Consider the following 22,253-nt stretch of genomic DNA (forward strand, 5'->3'; position numbering starts at 1 on the left):
CGATCCACCAATGCTTTGCATGGACAACAAAGCTGCAATCTCCCTAATCAAAAATCCAATTTTGCACGACTGGAGCAAGCACATAGAAATCAAATTCCACTACATCCGGGAGAACATAAGAACAACTTAGAGACATGTGCAAGAAATTTGTTCGAAGATCGGAGTTCAAACAATAAGCTAGATATACGGTAGAGCTTTAGTAGAAGATTGTTAGATAAATTTTATTTTTTTTATTGAGAGTGATCCATATTTTGTTGTTAAAGCCCCGTGATTAGAGTGGAGTGGAGTGGAGTGGGAGGTCTTATTGAGCAGCCACTTTCTTCCCATTGAGTCGCTAGTTGTTTCCATTTTTATGCTATATTTATTATTTAAATATGCAGATGAATGAAAAACAATTTATGTATGCTTGATACAAGATTCACATTAAGTAAAGCATTACAAACTAAACACAAGAGAGGGCATGCTAATGTTGATTACCATTACAAACTCCAACTCCAATCAGACAGGAAACGGATTAAACCCACTTTTGACCATCTTCTCTAAAGGCCAAAACAGAGGGCTTGGAAGATCATCCCAATCGTACCAGTCCCACCCACCGCACTTACTCGGCTCCAGATTCTGAGGCTGTTGCAGGGGATCTGATAAAACCGCGCGCATAAAAATGACCACATAATGGGAAGGCTGCGGATCATTCACAAAAGGGTTGTTTGTTACAGTCAAGAACTCTGTTTTCTCAATGTCTAACCCCGTCTCTTCCTTCACCTCTCTCACACCACATTCCTCAAACGACTCCCCTGCAATTTCCCTTTTCAGAAAAAATGGTACCCATCTCTAAAACTAAATCAAAATTAAAAGTGTGAGCAAAAAACGAGAGATTCACCAAATTCGAGATGGCCGCCGGGGAGTGCGAATGTGGCGTGACTGGAGTCACCGCTGGAGGACAGCCTTCGACCCAACAGCACTGACTTTCCCTTCAGGATATAAACCACCACCCCAACTCTCGGCACCGGATTGTTCTCCATTTTTTTGGTCTTTCCACCACAACCCTTCACAATGTTGGGAGGGTATAAATTGTGGGCCGTATAGTCACAAAGCCTCGGGAAAAGTGTGTAACGTGGAGTTATGTAATTGGTTTACTTTCTTTTGGCTTGGGCAGCACGCCTACAGGAATGTCCTTTACCAATTATTTTATGGACCAAACGCAAACCAGTAATATAGAAAATACATTCAATTATAATTTTGTAGAATAATATTCCTAAATTCTATATTCTTCCCGCTAATTTTTTTATTCAAAACTTTAAATTTTTATATTCTTTTCAAGTTTTAAACATATTTCCACCGTTTAAACAATTATTAACTTTCAAAAAAAAAAAAAAAAAAAACAATAATTTTATTAAAAAAAATAAAGTTTATTCTTTCTGAGTTATACAAAATGTTTACGAAATAATATAACAAAATAGGATAAGATTTACCCACAATTCTTGCACTCTCTTACCATTAACAATTCATCTATGATCCATCTAAAAATACAAAGAATAATATTAATTAGTTTAAACATACTAAATAAGTAATTTATTCTATACTCTCATCCAATCTTACTCATACTTTCAAGGCAATGTATTAGAAGCTTGATCCTAGAGTTAGCTAATTTTATGGCATAGTCATTTAGATTCTCATCGGACTCATACATTCATTGAACCACATCATTTCCAATCCTATATGAAATTATCCACTTTATCTCTACTTGTTTAAGTCATTCGCAATTGACATACAAGTCAGGGTACACCCCGCAAATCATGTGGTCTAGGTAGATCTAACGAGTACGGAAAATCATATCTCCCTATTAACAACCTCTTAGTCTCTCTAATAGGTTCCATATGTGTCTACAATTGAGAGCTAGCTAGTAGTTCCTCTACTAGCACCTAACAAGCTCTCTACTCTACTCGTTTTAAGCCTTGAATAGTGCATGAGAGATTCTTCAGTAAGCACAACTAGAACTCGCTCAGTAATACTGTCTAATGTGTTACGGGTTCTAAATAGATGACATCACATTCTTCAATACTAAGTTCTCAATGTCATGTCACACAAATGCATAGATACTATATATACATACAAAACTACTTCTACATGCGTATTCTAAGTGTACTACAACAAATATGGCATTCCATAGCTTTTAAGTATAGCATTTTAGAGGGAGAAAAAAAAGCGGAACATTTCCTTTTTAAAAAAAGATGGTGAAAAGTTGGGTTTAAAAAGAAAAAAAGGGGAATGTTCTGTCCCCTAAAATCAATTTCAAGTTTTCTTTTTCTCCTTCCATTTTTTCTTCGGCACCGGAAAGTTTGGGCAATGAAAATTGATTCGAGACATTTAGGTAAACCTGTTCTTTCGTGAGTCATTATTAGTGGCGGTTGTCTCAAATATTTTGTTATTGTGTGTTATCATAGAGGTTTTGATCACAATGAACTTATTTTTTTGAGTACTTGTAATGTACAGGAACTTTGAAAGCTTGAAGAAGTCTACTTTTTGACTTATTGCTTCATTAGTGTAATTTTTCTTAGTTAAAGTAGTTTTCTACGTTGCTAGACTATAATAATTATTTTTTGGATACTTTAGATAATAAAATGGCTCGTCTGCCTTTTCCCGCCAATAATAGTCATAGTTTATTGGAGGTCTTGATTTGGATTTTAAGGGATAGTATGCCCCTTCCATCATAATCATTTATTATTGTTATACTTCATTTTCCAAACATTTTTGTAAGCCCTTAATTTTTTCATATACAGGTGGAAGTTGCTCGTTTCATAACATTAATCATTACTTGCGGGAGTTTTCAAGTTTCTTCAACATCTAGTAAGTAGATGGAAATTGACAATTATTTTCTTATAAAAATCTGGTGGAAGGTTAGGAATGGTATTCAGTTGAATTCTGAAACATAATATATTCCATAAGGAAGAGTTGACATGTAAGGGGCAATTAAGAGAACATAGGTCTAGGTTTCTATATTGACATTCCATCAACTAGTTCTTATTGACTATTTTAATGGGTATGATCATTGCAATTAAGCAAGTAATGAAGGAAAAGTCCATGTATGATTGCTGGCTGATTTTGTATGATTGTGGATTAGGATTGTTATAATAGGTCATATTCATTGGTGAGCTTTTACGACAAAGTAGACGAATATATAGTTGCCTTTACTTGTTGCTAATTGTGTAAGCCTTCTCCTATGCGTTCATAGTTTTGTTGCTAATTGTGTAAGCCTTCTCCTATGCGTTCATAGTTTTATAACAAATGTTGAATAAAACTGGCTTGATTGATAATAAAATAAATGTGTTTTTGATAGCTTCTAACATTTGAAGAGAGGAGCTATTAAATTGGAAGACTAAAATTTTAACTTTACGGCTTGAAAAAGGTAAAAGTGAGCAAAAAGTCACTAAAGAAATAGACGTGAATTTGTGGGAATCCAGATTGCAAGTATCGAAGATAAATCCGTAATTATGCATTCTTAGTTCTTTTTATTAATGACATTTTCTAATCAGAAATTTCCATATGTGATCAAGAATGCATCGAGGTAGATTTCTTACATGGGTGATGATTTGGATGTATTTATTTTACATTATTATCATCACTCTATGTTTACTAGCCTATTTACATTTTTTTTTTTTTAATTTTATCTAAAGTATTACTATTTAGATTAAACTTTCAGAGTACATTGGGAAGAAATATGTGATTCTCTTTTTCTCTCCATTTGGAGTTCAGGCTTGTTTACCCCCACAGGTTTGTTGCACTAAATTATGCTAAATTGAAGTTAAATAAATACTATTTTTAATTGCTTTGATCCTAAGTTTCTTGCTTTCATTAACTATTTGAAGAATTTGGGCAGCTAAACTCAGTAGTGTTCCATGCTTCTATTGACAGTGTTGTAAGTATTTACTTGCATATCTTGTTTAACATAGATATTTTTTAGAACAAGTTTTGTCTTGGTAGAATTCTGCTTCTATTCCTTAAAACGAGATCGTTAATTTTAGTGAATCTGTGATTGTGAAGTATGATGATACTAATATAATTATTTTAGTAGTTCTCATATCTTGCTGCACATAATCCGCATTATTTATTTCTTTTTTATGAAAATTACCGGAATAAGTGAAACATGCTAACAAATTACTCCATTATCTGTTACTATTCCTTTCTTGATGTCGGACAACATTATGGAGACAATGGACTAGTAAGACATCAACTGCACAACGTATTAAAAGAGCTGGAAGTACAAAGCCTAGACATTATTATTGTTTCTATTCTTCTCCGTTTTTAGTAATATGTTTCTTAAATATTCTCTAAATTTTATGTTCATTCAATTGAATACTTTATTTTGTAATGGATAACTAGATGGTAAAATTTGAATTAAGAATGGAAGTCCCTCCATATTTATTGTGTGATAAAATATTCTTTCATGTTAGATTATATTATAAAAATATTGTCGAGTCTTTTCGTCAAATATAAAAATTATAATAAAATTTATACAACATAAAAGAAATGTCATTACGTTAATTATAGTAATTATAAATGATTAAATAACATTATTATAGCATAAGATTAAAGCTATAAATACTATATTATTTTAGTTATATTAAACATATTATAGCTTTAAAAAATGCTATAAAATATTTTTATAGCAATTTATATAAGCTATAATATCATACTCTATTATAATATTTTTTATAACTATAAAAAAACATTATAAAAGGTCTATAATAGTGTTTTTCATAAGCTGTCATATCTATTATTTGTTGTAGTGTATCAAATGTGTTTGTCAGGGAAATGTATGCAGTTTTATGTACTTGGAAATAAACTCTCTCTTTGTCATAGTTTCTTAAATGAATACGTTATACCACACTATTCGGTAGCACATTAATCCCATCAAATTAAAACGAATGCATATTTAGCCAACAGATTAACACTTAAAGCAAACCACTATGATATGTGGGTCTAGTAAGCGGAGTCATTTTCAAGATGTTACAGTCAAATTGAAAAAAAAAAAAAAAAAAAAAAAAAAAAATCTCTATCAATTTTTTTAGCTTGGTTCCATTGTCCTCATATGCACCGACTTTCAATCTTGGATAGGTGATTGCTTATAGAAATGATATAATGTTAATCTATTTTCTACGCGATTAAGAAAATATAGTTTTTTAATCTCATTATGACTTGGTCGTTCGGAAGAGATTCTTTCTTGATTAAAATAGTAGAAAGCATTATAAGGGATATGTACTCATTTTCAAATCTCCCTACCATAAAAAAATGCCGATTATTTAGTGTGTTAAGTTTTGCCGGAAGTAATCATTGACCATTTTGGACCATCTCATTTTTTCTGACCTAACTAGAACCATAAAGGCTAGTTTCATAAAATATGAATAAATGTTATGCGAGAATAAAAAAGTATACAATAGACGAATAAAATTCATCAACGCATCAAAAATCCTAAAACATGTAATTGAACTAAACCATTCAAATATTCCAGTTCCTAAGTTTAGCTATCCAATTTCATGTTTAATAAGGTTATAATACATGCTAAAAGTCCTTATGCTCAAGTCCTAGTTAATTCTTACGAGCATTTCTGGTATAAAAGTCTAAAACAATTAATTATTTGTATGAAGGTACTTAGGTGTTTTGTTTTTTGGCTTCTAGAACTCAAAATTCTTTGAAATTAATTGGAGGTGTTTCAAATTGAGTCTAGTTTCCACAACCAATTGAATTTTTGTGAGAATTAGTCTAAAAAAAAAGTGAACCAATTAAAACAATACAAATGAGTTAAATTAGATGATGTAAACCAGTCGGGTCATCATCTTCTATCTTCGACAAAAGATCACAGCTTGAACCACAAGTATAGTCCTATCAACCATGAAGTTAGAGGATTGTTCTCCTTCATCCACTAAAGTTAAATAAAAATAAGGCTCAATTTTTTAAGTGGGAAAAAATCCAAACTCATTTTGGGTACATAATCTAATTTTTTTAAGAACATTTACAGACTTTATTTTTTTATTTTTTTAAATCATTACATTGGTGCTCAAGAAGAAAAAATGACAAAAAGAGTACATAACTTTTACAAAGTGAAAAGTAACCAAAATATTCTTAGAAACTTGCAAAGGGGAAGAATCACAGCTCATCACATCCAACCACCAATGTTTGAAGGTGAAGTCAGCAACCCCTAAACGGATAACCATTTTCGGCAAGAATCTTAGAAAGTAAGAAGCAATTATGAAATTTAGTTCAAATTTAGTTCAAACTTTCTCTACCAATTATGAAATTTGGGGATTCATTTAGAGTAAGAAGCAAGTAGTGTGGAGTCTCCAATTGCAAATTATAGCCGTTTAGATTTTTGGCCTCTCCCTCTCGAATATCTTCTAAATATAGGTGTTGTAGCCAATCATTTTTAGTCAAACTTGTTCCTTCAAGTTCTAAATAAGATTGCCCACCACTTTGGTCAAGAAAACAAGGGTTGAAAGTGTCCCTAGCTCTTTTGTCCAATTCATCCCCCATTAAAGAAGGTTGGAAGAAAGCTTGAAATTTCAATTCGAGGTTACACATGAATTTTTCATGTCTAACCTATTTCATTCGGTTTCTGCATTATTAAGGAGCGTTTATAGCTCAAGAACGTACCCAATTGGAGGAAGTCAATTTCGAGTAAGTTTTGAGGGTAAACTTATATTTCTTACCTAGGATTCCTCTCATACAAAATTAAGCATTCTGTAACCTTTAGGGGACTGAGTTAAACATTTTTTATGAAGGAATTGAGACGCAATAAGACCTGGATCGAGCTGTCTAAGTGGATCAATTTTTTGCATTGGGTTCACCTACAACCCATAGGAGTTACTTCAAAATTAGCCACGATCCATCCAAAATAATTATTTAAGCTTGAGAGAAGGATAAGGAAGAAGTTTCATGAAGAAATTGTGTGTGAAAAGGTCACAATCGTTTTGACCAATAACATGTAGCAATGGGTTTGTCAACGAGAAAATGTGTTTTCAACCAACTTTGGAGAATGATAACTTTGGATACGACGATCAAGTGAGTTCTTAGGTAGTATTGAAAGCTCGAGAATTGATTCTCTAAATAGCAACTAAAAGTAATTAATGAATATAGAGTTTTCTTAAGAAATACAAGAATTAAACTAAGAATTATGAGTTAAGAACACAAACGAGTATTTTGCTCGAGAATAAAGTAATACTAAAATAACCCACGAAGTGAACTCCGCTATCCATTTTAATTTTAGACATAAAAGGATAGACAAATTATGTTCATTGGATGAAGTTATAAAGTTAAACTCAAATGATCTTCAAAATGTCATAAAATTTTATAAGAGGACTTTATTTCATAATGTCAGAAGACTATTTACCGTCTTAGAACTATTGGATCAAGTTTGGAACTCAAACTAAGTTTGTGAAAAATTACTAAAACGTCCCTAAAATTCATTTGTAAAAAATTACTAAAATGTCCCTAAAACTCATTTAAAATATTTCAAAGTCCAAAAACACTCCAAATGACTCAATATATAAGAACTAGATTAAGATTAAGAAGTTAGAATTTAAGACCAAGGTCCGGCAAGAATTGAAGAACATAACTCAAAAGGTGCCTAAATTTTCATTCATACTATAATAAAGTAGAATGGGAATGGACAGGCTTCACCTAACTTCGTCTATTAGTAGTGATTTGTGGTTTGAGCGTTGAAAGCTGTTTACCACAAAAGTCAAATTAGTAGTTAAGCCTCCTTCCAACACAACCAACAACTAAACCTAGGAACTATGTTCTTTGGGACTTTGCGTGTATCATAAAATCCCATTTTATGGTGTTTGTTGGAAACTAATTTTCAAATTCAGAAAACACTTAAAACTGAAATAATTGAGGGAAATATGTTTGCTTAAAATGTGTTCTATAATGAACAATTATATTCTCATATATTATATATTGGGTTTATCTTATGAACGGATATACATGTATCTAAATATGAGTATGTAGTACATTTAAAGCTCTTACGTTAAATTTAGCATGTTACTGAGATAAATAGCGAGACAACGCATGTCTATGTGCTGTGCTTATAAAAAACAAATCCTATAAAACTCCCTTCTTCCCTCCTAGTTTGATTTCTCTAACCTCCGATCCCAACTATTAGCTTCAAATCATAAAATTTGGGTTGGGTTAGATATTTTTTTCTTTTAAATTTAAATTGGATTGCATTTTTGGAAAATCGAAAATTCAAAAATAAATTAACTCGATCTAACTCAAAAATAAATTTACAACCCAACCTTACTCTAGCTCTACTTTTGAGATTATTATGATTATAAAAAATATTTGATATTTGTAATTATGATATTAATGGTGTTTTGTAACTTATGAATGTTTGATATTTGATTTGTATGAACCTAACATTTAGTGGATGAGTAAGTTTTTTTAAGGCTAAATTAATAAAGTTATTCTTCAACTTTGCACTTTCTCTCAAAAATATAATTTAAACGGTGAAAAGTTTCAATTATCCTCTTCAAAAACACCTTTAAATTTGTATAAAAACTACAAAAACACCTTTAAATATTTAAATAAAAAATAAAAATACTCTTATCATTAGTTTCGCATTTCAAAAGTAACATTAAAAAATTTAAAAATATTCTATAAAATGTCGATAGACAGTTTTCGTTCATACTTTGATGTTAAAAAAATTTAAAACTTTTTTATTTATAAAGGTAAATGTGTTAATGTTACTATAGAAATTTAAACCTACTCACCATAAAAATGGAAGGACATTAATGAATTTTTTTAAAATTTAACTCTGTTTTTTAAACTAGTTTCCATTTAAAACTAACCATAAAAGTATTAGAGGTATTATTCAAACTTCTAAAAATTTAGAATTAATTTTTTTGAGACAAAGTATAAAGCTTAAAATATTTGTATTAATTTAGCATTTTTTAATAATTAAAGAAAAAAGTATCCCGACAACTCAATCTACTTGGATTGAATTGTGAATTCTATTCGAGTTGTTCTAGTTCACTAACCTAATCCATCTGAAATTTTGGATTGGTCCAAAAAAAAAAAATTAGTTCTATGCTAATTTATTTATTTATTTGTTTACAAAGGTAATTTTTTCCAACAAAAGAAAAACTATTATTTTTAATTTATTTTGTGATTTAATGTAAATTATTTAGTCTTTTATAAGTCTGGTAAGTGATGGTAGGTCACTTTTTTTTTTTTTTTTTTTTTTTTTTTTTTTTGTAACAATTTAAAATGCTTATATAAAAATATGAAATAATAACAAATACATAATATTACAATTTTTGTTTAGTTTCTAACTTTAAATTTGAATCTGAATTTTGATGAGGTCAAATCGAGATCCAAATGAATAAAAATATTTTTGAATTCAATGAAATATCTTCTAAAAATTAATTGCATTAAAAGAGAATCTATAATTTTCATGAAAAAAAAAAAAAATCTACCCTTTTATTTTAATTTTATTAATTTAGAAACTTTATTTTAACAAATTTAATTATTAAAGTTAAGACTATTATGCATTTGTATTATGCATTTGTGGAAAGGACGAGGAGTAATCATGTAATAATCACCCTAATTTTCTAGGGAAATAAATATGAAAGGACTAGAAGTAATCATGTAAGGACCCTAAGTTTGTAGAGAAATAAAGTGTGTTATTATAGGCCTGACTTAATCTCTTTGGGTACCAAAAAAAAAAAAAAAAAAAAAAAAAAAAAAAAAAAAAAAATCATTTATAACAATTTCATAAAATGATGTGATAGACTTGTACATTTGCATGAGTGTTAATCTGGGTGTTCGGCCACAGCCCAAAGGAGCTAACCCGACCAGAAGACCCAGGGGTGTGCGAGCCCGTTTGTGGGTCCATACTCGCACACGTAGTTTGTGTGTAGAGAAGTATTATACATCCAACTTATCCGAAGTAGAGGCCACCTAATAGAATATGATTTTAAATTATAGGTCTCATTTATGTTGAAGTGTTTGTATTCCCTGATACCAATAGTGGGGTCACTAAGTATTTATTACATACTCAAGTCTTGTGCTACCAGTATTTCATGTTAAGGCAAGACACTCTTGTACGGTTGACGACGGCGTTGCATCAAATGTATTGAATGTCTATGTCGTAATCCTACACCAATTCTAACCATCTTCATTGTCTCATGTTCAATTCTCTCTGGGTGAAGAAATACTTCAAGCCTACGACCCGGACCACGAGCCGAACTGGACTGCGACCTACGCTTCGACCCGACGCTACCACACGACATGGCTTGCTCTACTATTGCCACGTGTCACATAGCGGCGCAGGCGGTCCCTCGGCTCGGCTCCGTGCAAACAGCTCGAGCTCCCTCCGACGACGCTCCGACGGCTCCTCCAGCGGCTTCTAGTGGCTGTTCGGCTCGGCTCACCTGTTTTCAGCCCGGTTTCCACTGTTTCGACCCTCCCAAATCTATTTTCGGCCTTGATTAAGGTATCTGAGGCCGTTTTAGAGCTGTATTTCACATTTATTGAATTATAGGTAAATTAATTGTGAAATACTAACGGGAAAGTGGTGAACGGTGTGATAGGAAACAAACCCTGGCGACGTAGGAAGCAGATCTCATGGAACGGGAGCTTACGTTTAGCTATTTAGGGAGTACTCTGGCCAAGGCCAACCATGTAAGTGGCCTTACTATAGGATAGACTAAATAAATTGTATGAGTTATGATGATGTGTGGATTATGATGCTTGATGATATGTGCAGTATATACATATTTTGTTGAATGACGCTTGATATGTTTGACGCACGTTGTGGCATTATGATGAGCATGATGATTGCATGATTTTTACCTTAATATGATGATGTTTTTCCATATTGAGCATGCTAGATGATGATGAGTGCCATATTGCATCATGTCGTTAGATCGACATAAGACACAACCCTAAGAGCATGAAAATGATATTAATATAAATATCCACGAGTATGCGTTACCTAGAGTAACAAAGAGATAAGGCTAGAGGGTTGTGTCAGAAGAGACATTATGATGGATTTAGAGGGACCTCATGCATTTTGTATGTTCATAAGCATAGGGCTACTTCCCCTAGAGATGATGAGTGCTGACGCGCACCTTATGATGAGCGCGAATGCGCACAGGTGCGAAAGCACACAAATGAGGGTGTTCATGAGACGCATGACACTATGGGGTTTCGCTGACCTCCGGACGTCGCTACAGATTAGCTTGACCAGAGGGTCCAGGGGGTATGCGAGCGCCCTAGGGACTCACACTTGCACGTGTGAGTCGTGTGTAGGGAAGTACTACACATCCAATTTGTCCGAGACTGGAGGCCACCCCTAAGATGATTAGAGATAGGTCCCTAATTCATGATTGCATGTGTTTGCATTTGCATAGCCCCCTATAGTGGGGCCACTTATTGAGTATTCTTTGAAATACTCAGGCCGTGTGTCACATCATTTTTCAGGTAAAGGCAAGGCGCACTTGTACTGAGGACAGCAGCATCGCGAGTAGAGACTGTGGCACGTGCATAGGGTAGACTCATATTTAAATTTCTAGTCTTAAGTTAGAATAGGTTGTTTTGCATTTCATTGTTTTAAATTATTTTGTATTTGTTTTTGTTTTCTCTAAATTTCAGTATTTCATATTTAAATACGTAAGACCATGACTGTGTTTTCTAGAGAAGAAGTTGTTTTAAACGTTTTTTTGAAGTTTACGTTATCAATTATGTTCATGTAAGAGTTATATTTCCGCATTATAGATGAGCATGAGACGTTAGTAGCGACTCTGAGTATGTGGAAATTTAGGGTCGTTACAATCTGAGTCTGATTTTCCATAGAAGTAACATACATGTCTGTAGTACATCTGTAGTGAGGTTAGTTGTTAGCTGGCTAGGTGGAACCTCTACATTATTGGTGGGCACCAGTGGGACCGCCTCAGGAGAAGCAGCAGTAGAGTCTGCGTTGGGTAAGTCTTGAGTCATTGCTCTCTTTTGACTCATTCCTGATCTTGGTGCCCGGGGTATAGGAGTCGAACAATTGGGGATTTCATCAACATCCTCTTGAGGTTCAAGTACAGGTTGTTCTGCCTCGGTGACGGGACATTAGTGTCCTGAGCGACTCTTCTTCTTCCCCTTCTAGGTCCAGGCCCGAGATAGGGTCCACATCTCTTTGGTGCCATTTAGCTACCCCAATAGTTACAATTCATTCAAATCTCAACGTCTAGAAAATGTGCAATTATAACACAAGAAACAAACACAATAAATTCTCTACTTAACAACTTAGCTCTTGATTTCGCAATTTAAATCCGTGAGACTATCTGGTCGCGAGCGGCACGTGATTGATGGGCGTGTCACAGAGGAAACGACTCTCTAACCTAAGTGTCTATAGGACCTATGTCCTGGTGCTCTAATACCAAATTTGTCACGACCCAAAAAAAAAAAATTATCCTCAAGTCGTGACTAACAATGACTATGATGTGTAATGTGTATGCAAGAAATTCAAAGGAAAACATTATCTTAAAAAATAATCATTTATTTTGTAAGAAAGCGTTTCAATACAAAGAGGACATAGGTGACTAGTTTTAGACAACGAAAGAAAACATGAAGGACACAGTGTACTAATCAGTAAGACCGGACTAACGCCACGGGACACGCTTCCTCTGTGACAATCCACATCTTTCAACGCACCCTCTCTTGACCCAACGCCTCATGTACCTGAAAAAGAAAGGTATAGCAAGAATGAGTATAAAATTATACTCAGTAAGTCACCTACTTGTAGATTCTTATTGCATCCTAATCTTAACAAACTCCCACGGACTATACTTTAGCTCTAGGACATCTAGTTTTCGTTTTAGCTCCTTCGGAATTGCCCCTTGGGGCTTCTTGGTTCTTTGTCCTTTTATTTAAAAATCCTTAAGAGTTCCTTTATGTCGACCTGTGTAATGACTGGTGCCCTATGAGTAGCTACCTCAACATGGCTCTGAGACTATCTGGTATCTTACCTAGGAAGTGAGCTGCAACCCCCTAGGCCCATGACAGTCCCCCTGGTCGAGGAGAGCTACCCCCCTTAATCCATCCAGCTAAATGGTCTATATGACGTAGGCACACATTTTCCATGCTAAAACGGCTAAGAGCAGTTGGATTCTAATCAGGAACCCCCTGGTCCCCCACGAAGCTATGACACCAATCACACATATGTAGCCTAAGGGCACTCTAGAGAGGGTTCGTATGCCGTGGTGGTCTGTTACACTACTAGGGGACAGGTTGGGTCTATACCTTAGTGACTTGTCACTCTAACCACAAATCCCTAAACTTTACCATACCTGTGGGTCATGGAAATTAAATGAGTGTGCACACAACTATCATTCAGCATCATCATTCAAAATTCATGCAAAATAAACATAGATGCTCAACGGGGCGATAACATCCATCAAGCTCCCGAAGCGTAGAGTTCACAAATTCCCATCCTCCTTTCAGCATGAATTAATCATATACATATAAAGCGGAAGCTTAAAACATAATAACAATAATCAGATAATTCTCATAATATTTCACATAATACATCCTTACTCTTAACAATCAAATACCTACCTTCAATCACGGAAGGCTACCATCTAAGAGAATTAAACTAGCATGCATGCATAACCAAGCGACTCCTACAAGTATTTCTTCCTAATGTTCCGTGTGGGGACTTACCTGGATGATGCGTGCCCTTACGTAGCATTTTCACACAATTAGCGTATAAAAAATTACTGATGTTTCCTCAATTAGATCCTATTTCATATAAAATAGGATTAGGATCGAATTCGGGAGGAAAATAGGAAAAACAGAAGTCGAACGGGACGAAAATGGACTTACACGTGCTTCCATGCGCCGGAACAAGCTCACTCGCAGGTTCCACGCGCGAGTGTCACGCACACACATTTTTCTCCAACCGTAGGTCGTCAGTCCGGTTCGGGTGGACCGCGGGTCACCGCGGTTCGTTTCATCGCATGAGTACTGGATCAGCTGAGGAATGCGGGTCGGGTTGCCTGGCCGCGGACGCGTGTTGCTGGAAGGTTGGAGCCGCGTCTCCCCAGGCGGCATTCGACGTGTGTCTGGTGGTTATTAGCGCATGCAGACCTCTTGCCAGTTGAGACGTGGTGCACCGTCGCCTTCTCTCTCCACCTAGCAGAAAAACGAGGTTTCCAATTAGTTTTCTGACATTCTTCTCATTTTTCTATCTCTCGATTCTTAATTCAAACCGTAATGACTTCTTCAACAAAGTTTTAGATCATACTACAACCTATGTGCCAATATTTTTTTCTTGATTTTTACTTAATCATACGACGAGTTATTAGCGTCAGAAAGAGGTCCGATAACATTTTTACCATTCTTGGAAAGATTCTCAAACTCAACGTTTCGTCTGATATCCTCACAAAAAAGTGTTGGATCTTCCCTAGATGAAGATAGTAAACTTTAACACACTATTCTTAAATGAAGATCTCAGATATGAAGAGTAATTTTTGAGATCTTACCTCGCGGATTTCTCTCGGATCTTGACGGAAACAACACGAGTCTTTCTTCTCTCCAAGAAGAAGCTCCAGAGTGTAAGTCCCGGTAGAGGATGAATTTCGTTGGTGATTCTCCGACGAGGACTCCGGGATTTACTTTTCCCTCTCAAGCTTTCTCTCAACTTTCTTTCCCACACTTTTCTCTTTTGTAGGTACTCTGTGGAGGATCCTCAAGACCCCTATAATGGGCAGAGGAGCAAAATGCCCCTTTTGCCCCTCTAACTTTGACCGTTTTTTTTTTTTTTTTTTTTTTTTTTAGCGTTACAATTCCCCACATGTTCCCTTAGTCGCTAACAAGATTCTACATACACAAGATCATGTTGGACTATGCCTAAGAAGAACTAGTTCCAAGCTTGACCCAAGACATTATGCATAAAACCTAGGATCGCCAAGAATCCAAGAAAACACCTAGGTTAATGCAAAGAATAGGCTTAACAAGTTGCTAAGATCCATGCCCAAAGTAACCATTATCTCCCACCACGAAGTTCCATGAGGCCCCTATTCCTCTTTAGGTGCGATGCTTTGCTATATGTACCATGAGCAGGATGCCAGGATGGATCTATTATTCCTCTCACCTAAATGAGATGCCTTGCATCACGATTTGCTAGTAGGATGCCATGATTATGACAACATCACCTTGCCCTCGTGGGGAGAGAAGTAAGGGTTACTCTTGAAAAGTTTTCAGGGCTAAAATATGATGCATGATATGATGACCCTTAAAGTATAGTTCCTGAAAACGAGACAAGAAGTCGTATCCTAGCTCAAGGTCATTTTTTATATCATTTCGTCATTTATCATACATATCGTATCATTTCTCATTTTTTTGTTCTCATATCATACACAACTCTAACGAGGTTATATTTCATGTCATTTATAGTGATTTCATGTCATACATATCATGTTTTATATATACAATTTAAGAGACATAACATAACGTTTTATGTTTTTAACATAACATCTTCTCATATACATCTCATACCATAATATATTGCATCACAATATATCATATTATATACATGTTAATTTATCACATATCTCGTACTGTAATATACTTCATATCATATCATATCATATCATATATATATCCGTCATTTACATGTCATATCATAATCATATCATATCGTAAACACTTCATGGTCATATCGTTTCCTATTACTATAGCCTTAACGTTCTTACTCATATCACAGTCATATCGTTACATGAATGTACCTTAGTCATATCGTTCCAAGGACGTATCTTAACGCTATTGTTCTATCAATCTATCATAATCTTATCCCTTTCTACCCATAACCTAATCGTATTCTTTTATCAACTGATCCTAACCATATCGCTTTTATCAATCTCTCATATCCATAGAACTTCGGTACGAACCCTAACCTTAACGTTCCATGAACATATTTTACTTCTATCGTTGTCTTACGTTTAGTTGCATCCTTCTCGTATCCAATCTCAAACATATCATTGAACACATCGTACTGTAAGTATTATCATGCAATGCACATATCATAACATATACATAACATATTATAAGCATATCGATTCACAAACAATTCACACCTATCAATATATATGACATGTGTAGCACCACGGGGCACGTGTCAACATCAAATATAATTATGCCAATAGTAAGATCACTTATCTTATTAGCTTAAGCTGGTGTCACCAATTTATCCTTAAGAAAGTTCGATTTTGTCCTTCGTATTGAAGTCAACTTATATGAACAATGACATCCATTTCAATTTCAGTTCCTAAATTTTACCATGGTCCATGTGTTAGACTACATGTGAGCATTAGAGATTTTGCCCTTTGTATTCAAGTCAACCTATATGAACCATGACATCAATTTCAATTTAACTTCTCTAAATTTTAGTCCATGTATTAGACTACATGTGAGCATTAGAGACTCAGGTGAGTATAGTCTTAGAGGGTTATATGTATCTAATTCTATTTTCATTAAATATCTTATTTGTTATTATTACTGTTTTAGAGAAATATTATTAGTGGAAAGAATTTGATGGAGTTTCTTCGGTTTTATCTTTTAATGTTCACCAAATCTTCTATTTCCCTCTATTAAATTTTCTCTTTTTGATCTGCTTCCTTCTTATTAATTTTAGTTAGGTTAACCATTTATTCGGTTAAATTGGGTAAATTTTCCATTTTTTCTTTTTATCAATTCTTACTTCCACATTCCTTTTATTTTATTTCTTCCTATATTTTCCCTTTTTTTTTCTTTCCTATTCTATTAAACGGTTTAATTGTGTTCATAGATATTCACAATGTTCTTGGTTTTTAATTTAATCCATCTATTTAGCTACTAATTTACTAGAATTGGTATAAAATGATTGAAATAAGTTAAATAATTGCAACAATTTGGTTGTGATTTCCTAAATATGAAATTAGAATAAAAGAAAAAGAATGATTTAATATATACTTAAGGACAATATCTCTCCCACGTAAATCTACCTCTAGCTATGAAAGTCATTTTGTGTTTTTTTTTATTAGATTTAACCTGGAAGTGATCTTCTGGTATGGTATGGTCGGTTGAGGAGAGATAAATGGGGAGGGAGGAAGGGTTAGTGGAGAGAGGTGGGTAAAGATTTTTTTTTTTTTTTTTAGTAATCTTCCTTTTTTAAATTTATTTTTATTTATTTAATTGTTTATTATTATTATTATTATTATTTTAGCTATTAGAGGAATTTTATTAAATGATAATGAAAATAAAAAAATATTAGGACCTCATGCATTATTGTGTGCTCATGCATCGAGTGATACCCCTTATTCTTCACGATAGTACGGATGCGTATGCTACGAGGCATGGGAATTATCATTATGTTTTGTCATAATGCTGTCGTGGCGGTCGCGGGTGTCCAGCATCGATGGCTATAAGAGAATGATCGCCCAACCAAAAAGGAGCTCAGGAGGTGTGCGAACCGACTGGTGGGTCCATACTCGCACATGTGGATTGTGTCTAGGGAAATTAAGTACACATTCAAGTTGCTTGTTAGGATAGCTGTGGTAGGAAAATAGACTGTTATGATAAGTCCCACTCATGAATTGTATGTGTTTGCATTTAACCTCGATAGGGGGTCACTTACGGAGTATTTCTTAAAATAGTTAAGTCACGTGCTACTTCTATTTCAGGTAAAGACATCCTCATGCTACTTCTATTTCAGGTAAAGGCAAGACATCCATGTACGACTGATGACAGTATCACAACTCGAGCCCATGATACATGCATAGGGTAATCGTATCTATTTTCTTAGACTTAGGCTAGACTAGGATGTTTTTAATAGCTGTGTTTTAAGATGAAGTTTATGTTTGATGTAGAAATTTAAACACTTATTTCCTCGTAGAAATGATTATGCTATGATGACGATGACCACTTAAGTAAGTAAAAATTTAGGGTAATTACATATTTTTTAATTGTAGTTTTACATGGATTTATAATTCTTATTTTAAAATATTTGAAATGTTTGCTTAGACATTTCCAATTTAAAAAAAAAAAAGAAAAAAAAAAGAAAAAAAAGAAAAAAAAAAAAAAAAACTTCAATTGAATTAGTTTGAAATGTCATAACTGGCAGGTAGTTAACTGTGATTGAAAAAATTGGATGGCCACATTAGGGACATAATGAGAATGAAATATTGTTGACCCACCTCCCTTGAAAGTCTTTAGTATTTTATTCTTTTGTAATCTTAATTTGAGAACGGGGGCTTTCCTTAGGACCTTCCTGGATTCATCCGCTGTTTCTCTGATCATGAACAAACCAAACAATACGTCTGCAACACCCAGGTCTGTGTAATCAAGGACCCAGCAGCCTCCACGCCCAACCGGAAAAAGAAGAATTCTAGTGAACACAGGAAGAGGGTTTGTTTGTAAAACAGGGGAAAATGGTGTCTTGTAACCATATAAGAAGAGTTCTAGTGATTCTTTTTTACTGAAAAAAGTGGGGAATTTATGGTATATATTCGTAGATATGGGTGGAAACATTTGTGTATAATTCATATCTATAATGCTGGTATCATCATCTTTTTTTCTATTATTTTTAAAACTCTATTGTTTTTTTCTTGGCATTCATGAACTTTGTATTCATTATGATAATACTGTTAGATTGAATGGCACGATGACCTATATGGGTCACGACCTCATGTATTTATAGATGCGTATAATGAAGATTACATTCCAAATCTATGATTTGGTAACAAACCATAAAATCATAGATTTGGTAACAAACCCTTCAAATTATAACAACTAGTAAATCTTAGACTATTTTAGTATATACAGTTATGATCTATTTTAGATTTAACACCCCCCCTCAATCTGGACGATGTACTACTAAGTTCAGATTGCGCCTAAAATAGCTAAAAGAAGGAGCTGGCAGTGGCTTTGTCATGATATCGGCGAGCTGATCCTTGGAAGATATGAGTCGAACATCAAGCTGACGAGTCGATACTCGTTCACGAACGAAGTGATAATCAACCTCAACATGCTTCGTCCGTCGATGAAAGATTGGATTGGCGGATAGGTAGGTGGCACCAATGTTGTCACACCATAGGCTAGGCGCTCGCGCTTGCGAGATCCCGAGCTCACGCAAGAGGACTTGGATCCAAATTAATTCGGCAGTGGCATCAGCAACCGCCTTATATTCGGCTTCCGTACTAGAGCGAGAAACTGTCGATTGTTTCCTCGAACTCCAAGAGATAAGATTGCCACCAAAGAAGATCACATAGCCTCCAGTGCTTCGACGATCATCAGGATTCCCAGCCCAATCAGCATCTGAAAAGGCACTCAACAAATCAGTGCTGGACTTTGTAAGACACAAACCCATATCAATCGTGTCATGTAGATAACGGAGAATTCATTTGACTGCCGCCCAATGTATAGAAGTCGGAGAGGACATGAACTGACACACTCTGTTGACACAGAAGGATATATCAGGACGTGTCAGAGACAAATATTGGAGAGCACCAACGACACTTCGATAGCGAGTAGTATCCTCAGGTGAGAGCTTTTCACCACCATTCAATAACAACTTCTCACTGGGAAGCATAGGTGTGGGCACACCTTTGGAGGTGAGCATATTGGTTCTGGCTAATAAATCTCGAATGTATTTATGTTGTGTCAGAATAAGTCCACTAGAAGTATGGCGGACCTCAATCCCAAGAAAATAACTCAAAATACCAAGATCCTTGACGGCAAAATCATCCTGAAGCTGTGTAAGAAGTTTCTCAGTAGCCGTAGAAGATGAGCTGATGATAATAATATCATCAACGTAGATGAGGATATACATCTGAATGCCCGTTTTGTTAAAAATAAAAAGAGAGACATCAGCCTTTGAAGGTGTAAAATCCAGCTGTAATAGTTTGGAGCTAAGGCGAGAAAACCAGGCACGCGGAGCTTGTTTAAGGCCATAAAGCGACTTATCCAGCTTGCAGAGATAACCAGGGTGTTGAGAATCCACAAATCCAGGGGGCTGCTTCATATAAACATCTTCATTAAGAAGGCCATGAAGAAAAGCATTTTGAATATCAATCTGCCGAATAGCCCAACCACGAGAAATAGCAAGAGATAATAAGAGCCGAATGGTAGTGGGCTTAACAACTGGACTAAAGGTATCATCATAATCAACGCCATACTGCTGTTTAAAACCTTTAGCAACCAGGCGTGCTTTGTAGCGATCAATAGAGCCATCTGGCTTTTGTTTGAGTTTGAAAACCCATTTGCAATCAATAACGTTAAGACCAGCACGAGGAGGAACTAAGTGCCATGTCTTATTTTTTTGAAGTGCCTGAAATTCATCATTCATTGCCTGACGCCAGAGGGGATGCTCAATAGCAGTAATATGTGAAGTAGGTTCAGAGGCAGAAGACCGAGCTACAAGATATGTTACTGTTCCATCTGTACGCACATTGGGTTTCTTGATATTGTGCTTCAATCGAGTACCATACGGATGAGTAGTAGGTGCAGGATCCACATTTGAGGGGACGACCCTATCAGCCGTTGCGAGGGGAGCAACCGATGCTACAGCAGTTGGTTGACCAACGGCCGAGGATTCGACCGGGCATTGCGCAATATCATCTGCTGGCGGAGGAGCCGAGGCCTCAATCATTGGCGGAACAACCAACGCCGATTCGCATGGCAGCGACGCGGAGGATTGTTGCGGCAATTCCGAAGCTGATGTAGACACCAAATTTTCTGCATCCAAAGAGTTAGTAGGCCCAGACATATGCATGTGATCATTCTCCAAATTAGTACTGCTATTACCCAAATGCAAGGTGCACAAATCAGGGGCATTATGCGTCGACTGCATGATTGGGGAAGAATTAGGTGAGGCTCTCTTGAATGGAAAAACATTTTCATCAAATATGACATCTCTAGATATATAGACACGACCAGAATCGGTGTCAAGACACTTATACCCTTTATGTGAAGAACTGTAGCCTAGAAAGACACATTCCTTTGATCGAAAAGAGAACTTTTGTTTGTTATAAGGACGAAGATGAGGCCAACAAGCACACCCAAAAATTTTTAATAAGGAGTAATTTGGTGGGGTATGAAAAAGAAGCTCTAAGGGGCATTTTTTATCGATGACACGAGTAGGAAGACGATTGATGAGATATGTGGCTGTAAGAAACGCGTCGTCCCAAAATTTAATAGGTACATGAGCATGAGCTAGAAGGGCTAGGCCAGTTTCAACAATATGACGATGCTTGCGTTCAGCAGACCCATTTTGTTGATGTGTGTGAGGGCACGAAACACGATGACCAATTCCAAGGGAACGAAAAAATGTGTTATGAATTTTCTGATATTCCCCACCCCAATCAGATTGGACCCACTTGATTTTAGTATCTAGGAGGCGCTCAACATGAGCTTGGAATTGCAAAAATATACGAGGAGCTTCTGTACGATCATGCATCAAATAGATCCACGAAAATTTACTGAAATCATCAATGAAACTAATATAATATTTAAAACCCCCAACAGATGGAGGTGCAGGGCCCCAAACATCCGAAAAAATAAGTTCCAAAGGTGACGAAGACCTATGGGAAGAACTAGTATATGGTAATCGATGACTCTTTGCTAACTGACACGCATTACAAACTGACAAAGATGACTCACTAGCAGGACGAGAGGGTGCATAACCTTGAGAACGACCACGACCGCGATCCCTACGCCCACGATTCTTCTGCTGACCACCACGACTAGCATAATTGGCAGAAGATCCAAGATTTAACTGAAGTTCAGCCTGGTGTTGTAGTTGGCGAGCTTCATACGTCATTAGATGTGCAAACACATCATCAAGGGTGAGGGCTTCACTCTTGGTAGTCATTGAGGTGACGAAGGGATCATAGTCAGGGCCAAGACCAGTGAGAAGATACGCGATCACATCATCATCCTGCAAGGCAGAGCCGGCGGCGGCCAGCTCGGTGGCTAGCCCTTTGATCTTGCAAAAATAATTTGCAGTAGATTGATCTCGTTTCTTGGACGTGGCGAGCTCAACACGAATCTGAGTAGTGCGAGCACGAGTTGACGATGAAAACATCCGCTGCAGGGTATCCCACGCCTCCTTGGACGTAGTAGCGGCAACCACATCATGAAGAATCTCCTCAGACATGGAGGAGAGAAGGCCGCTAAGGACTTGTTGATCCTGATCATACCACTGATTATAGGCCGGATTAGAGACCAGCTCA

At 35.7% G+C, this 22,253-nt stretch overlaps 1 protein-coding gene and 1 non-coding gene across 2 annotated transcripts; both read right to left on the reverse strand.

Moving 5' to 3' along the window:
- Positions 1-381: 381 nt before the first annotated feature.
- LOC111808402 (nudix hydrolase 1) lies at positions 382-1,064 on the reverse strand. The gene is made up of 2 exons (XM_023694343.2): positions 881-1,064; positions 382-794 (listed from the first exon to the last, which is right to left on the reverse strand). The coding sequence occupies exons 1-2, from the start codon at positions 1,020-1,022 to the stop codon at positions 499-501; spliced, it is 438 nt and encodes a 145-aa protein (XP_023550111.2). The 5' UTR covers positions 1,023-1,064; the 3' UTR covers positions 382-498.
- A 20,763-nt stretch (positions 1,065-21,827) lies between these two features.
- On the reverse strand, positions 21,828-21,967 carry LOC147794800 (small nucleolar RNA Z247). The gene has a single exon (XR_015413633.1). It is a non-coding gene; the product is annotated as a small nucleolar RNA Z247 (small nucleolar RNA).
- Between the last annotated feature and the right edge of the window lie 286 nt (positions 21,968-22,253).

The sequence above is a fragment of the Cucurbita pepo genome, chromosome 1 (genome assembly GCF_057944985.1).
Source record: "Cucurbita pepo subsp. pepo isolate OVF chromosome 1, ASM5794498v1, whole genome shotgun sequence".
Lineage (NCBI taxonomy): Eukaryota > Viridiplantae > Streptophyta > Magnoliopsida > Cucurbitales > Cucurbitaceae > Cucurbita > Cucurbita pepo.

Excerpts from the sequence above, each read along its gene's own strand:
- LOC111808402 (XM_023694343.2), bottom strand. The coding sequence starts at position 1,022 with ATGGAGAACAATCCGGTGCCGAGAGTTGGGGTGGTGGTTTATATCCTG. Across the intron at positions 795-880 it reads CGGCGGCCATCTCGAATTTG|GGGAGTCGTTTGAGGAATGT; the intron begins GTGAATCTCTCG and ends GGGAAATTGCAG.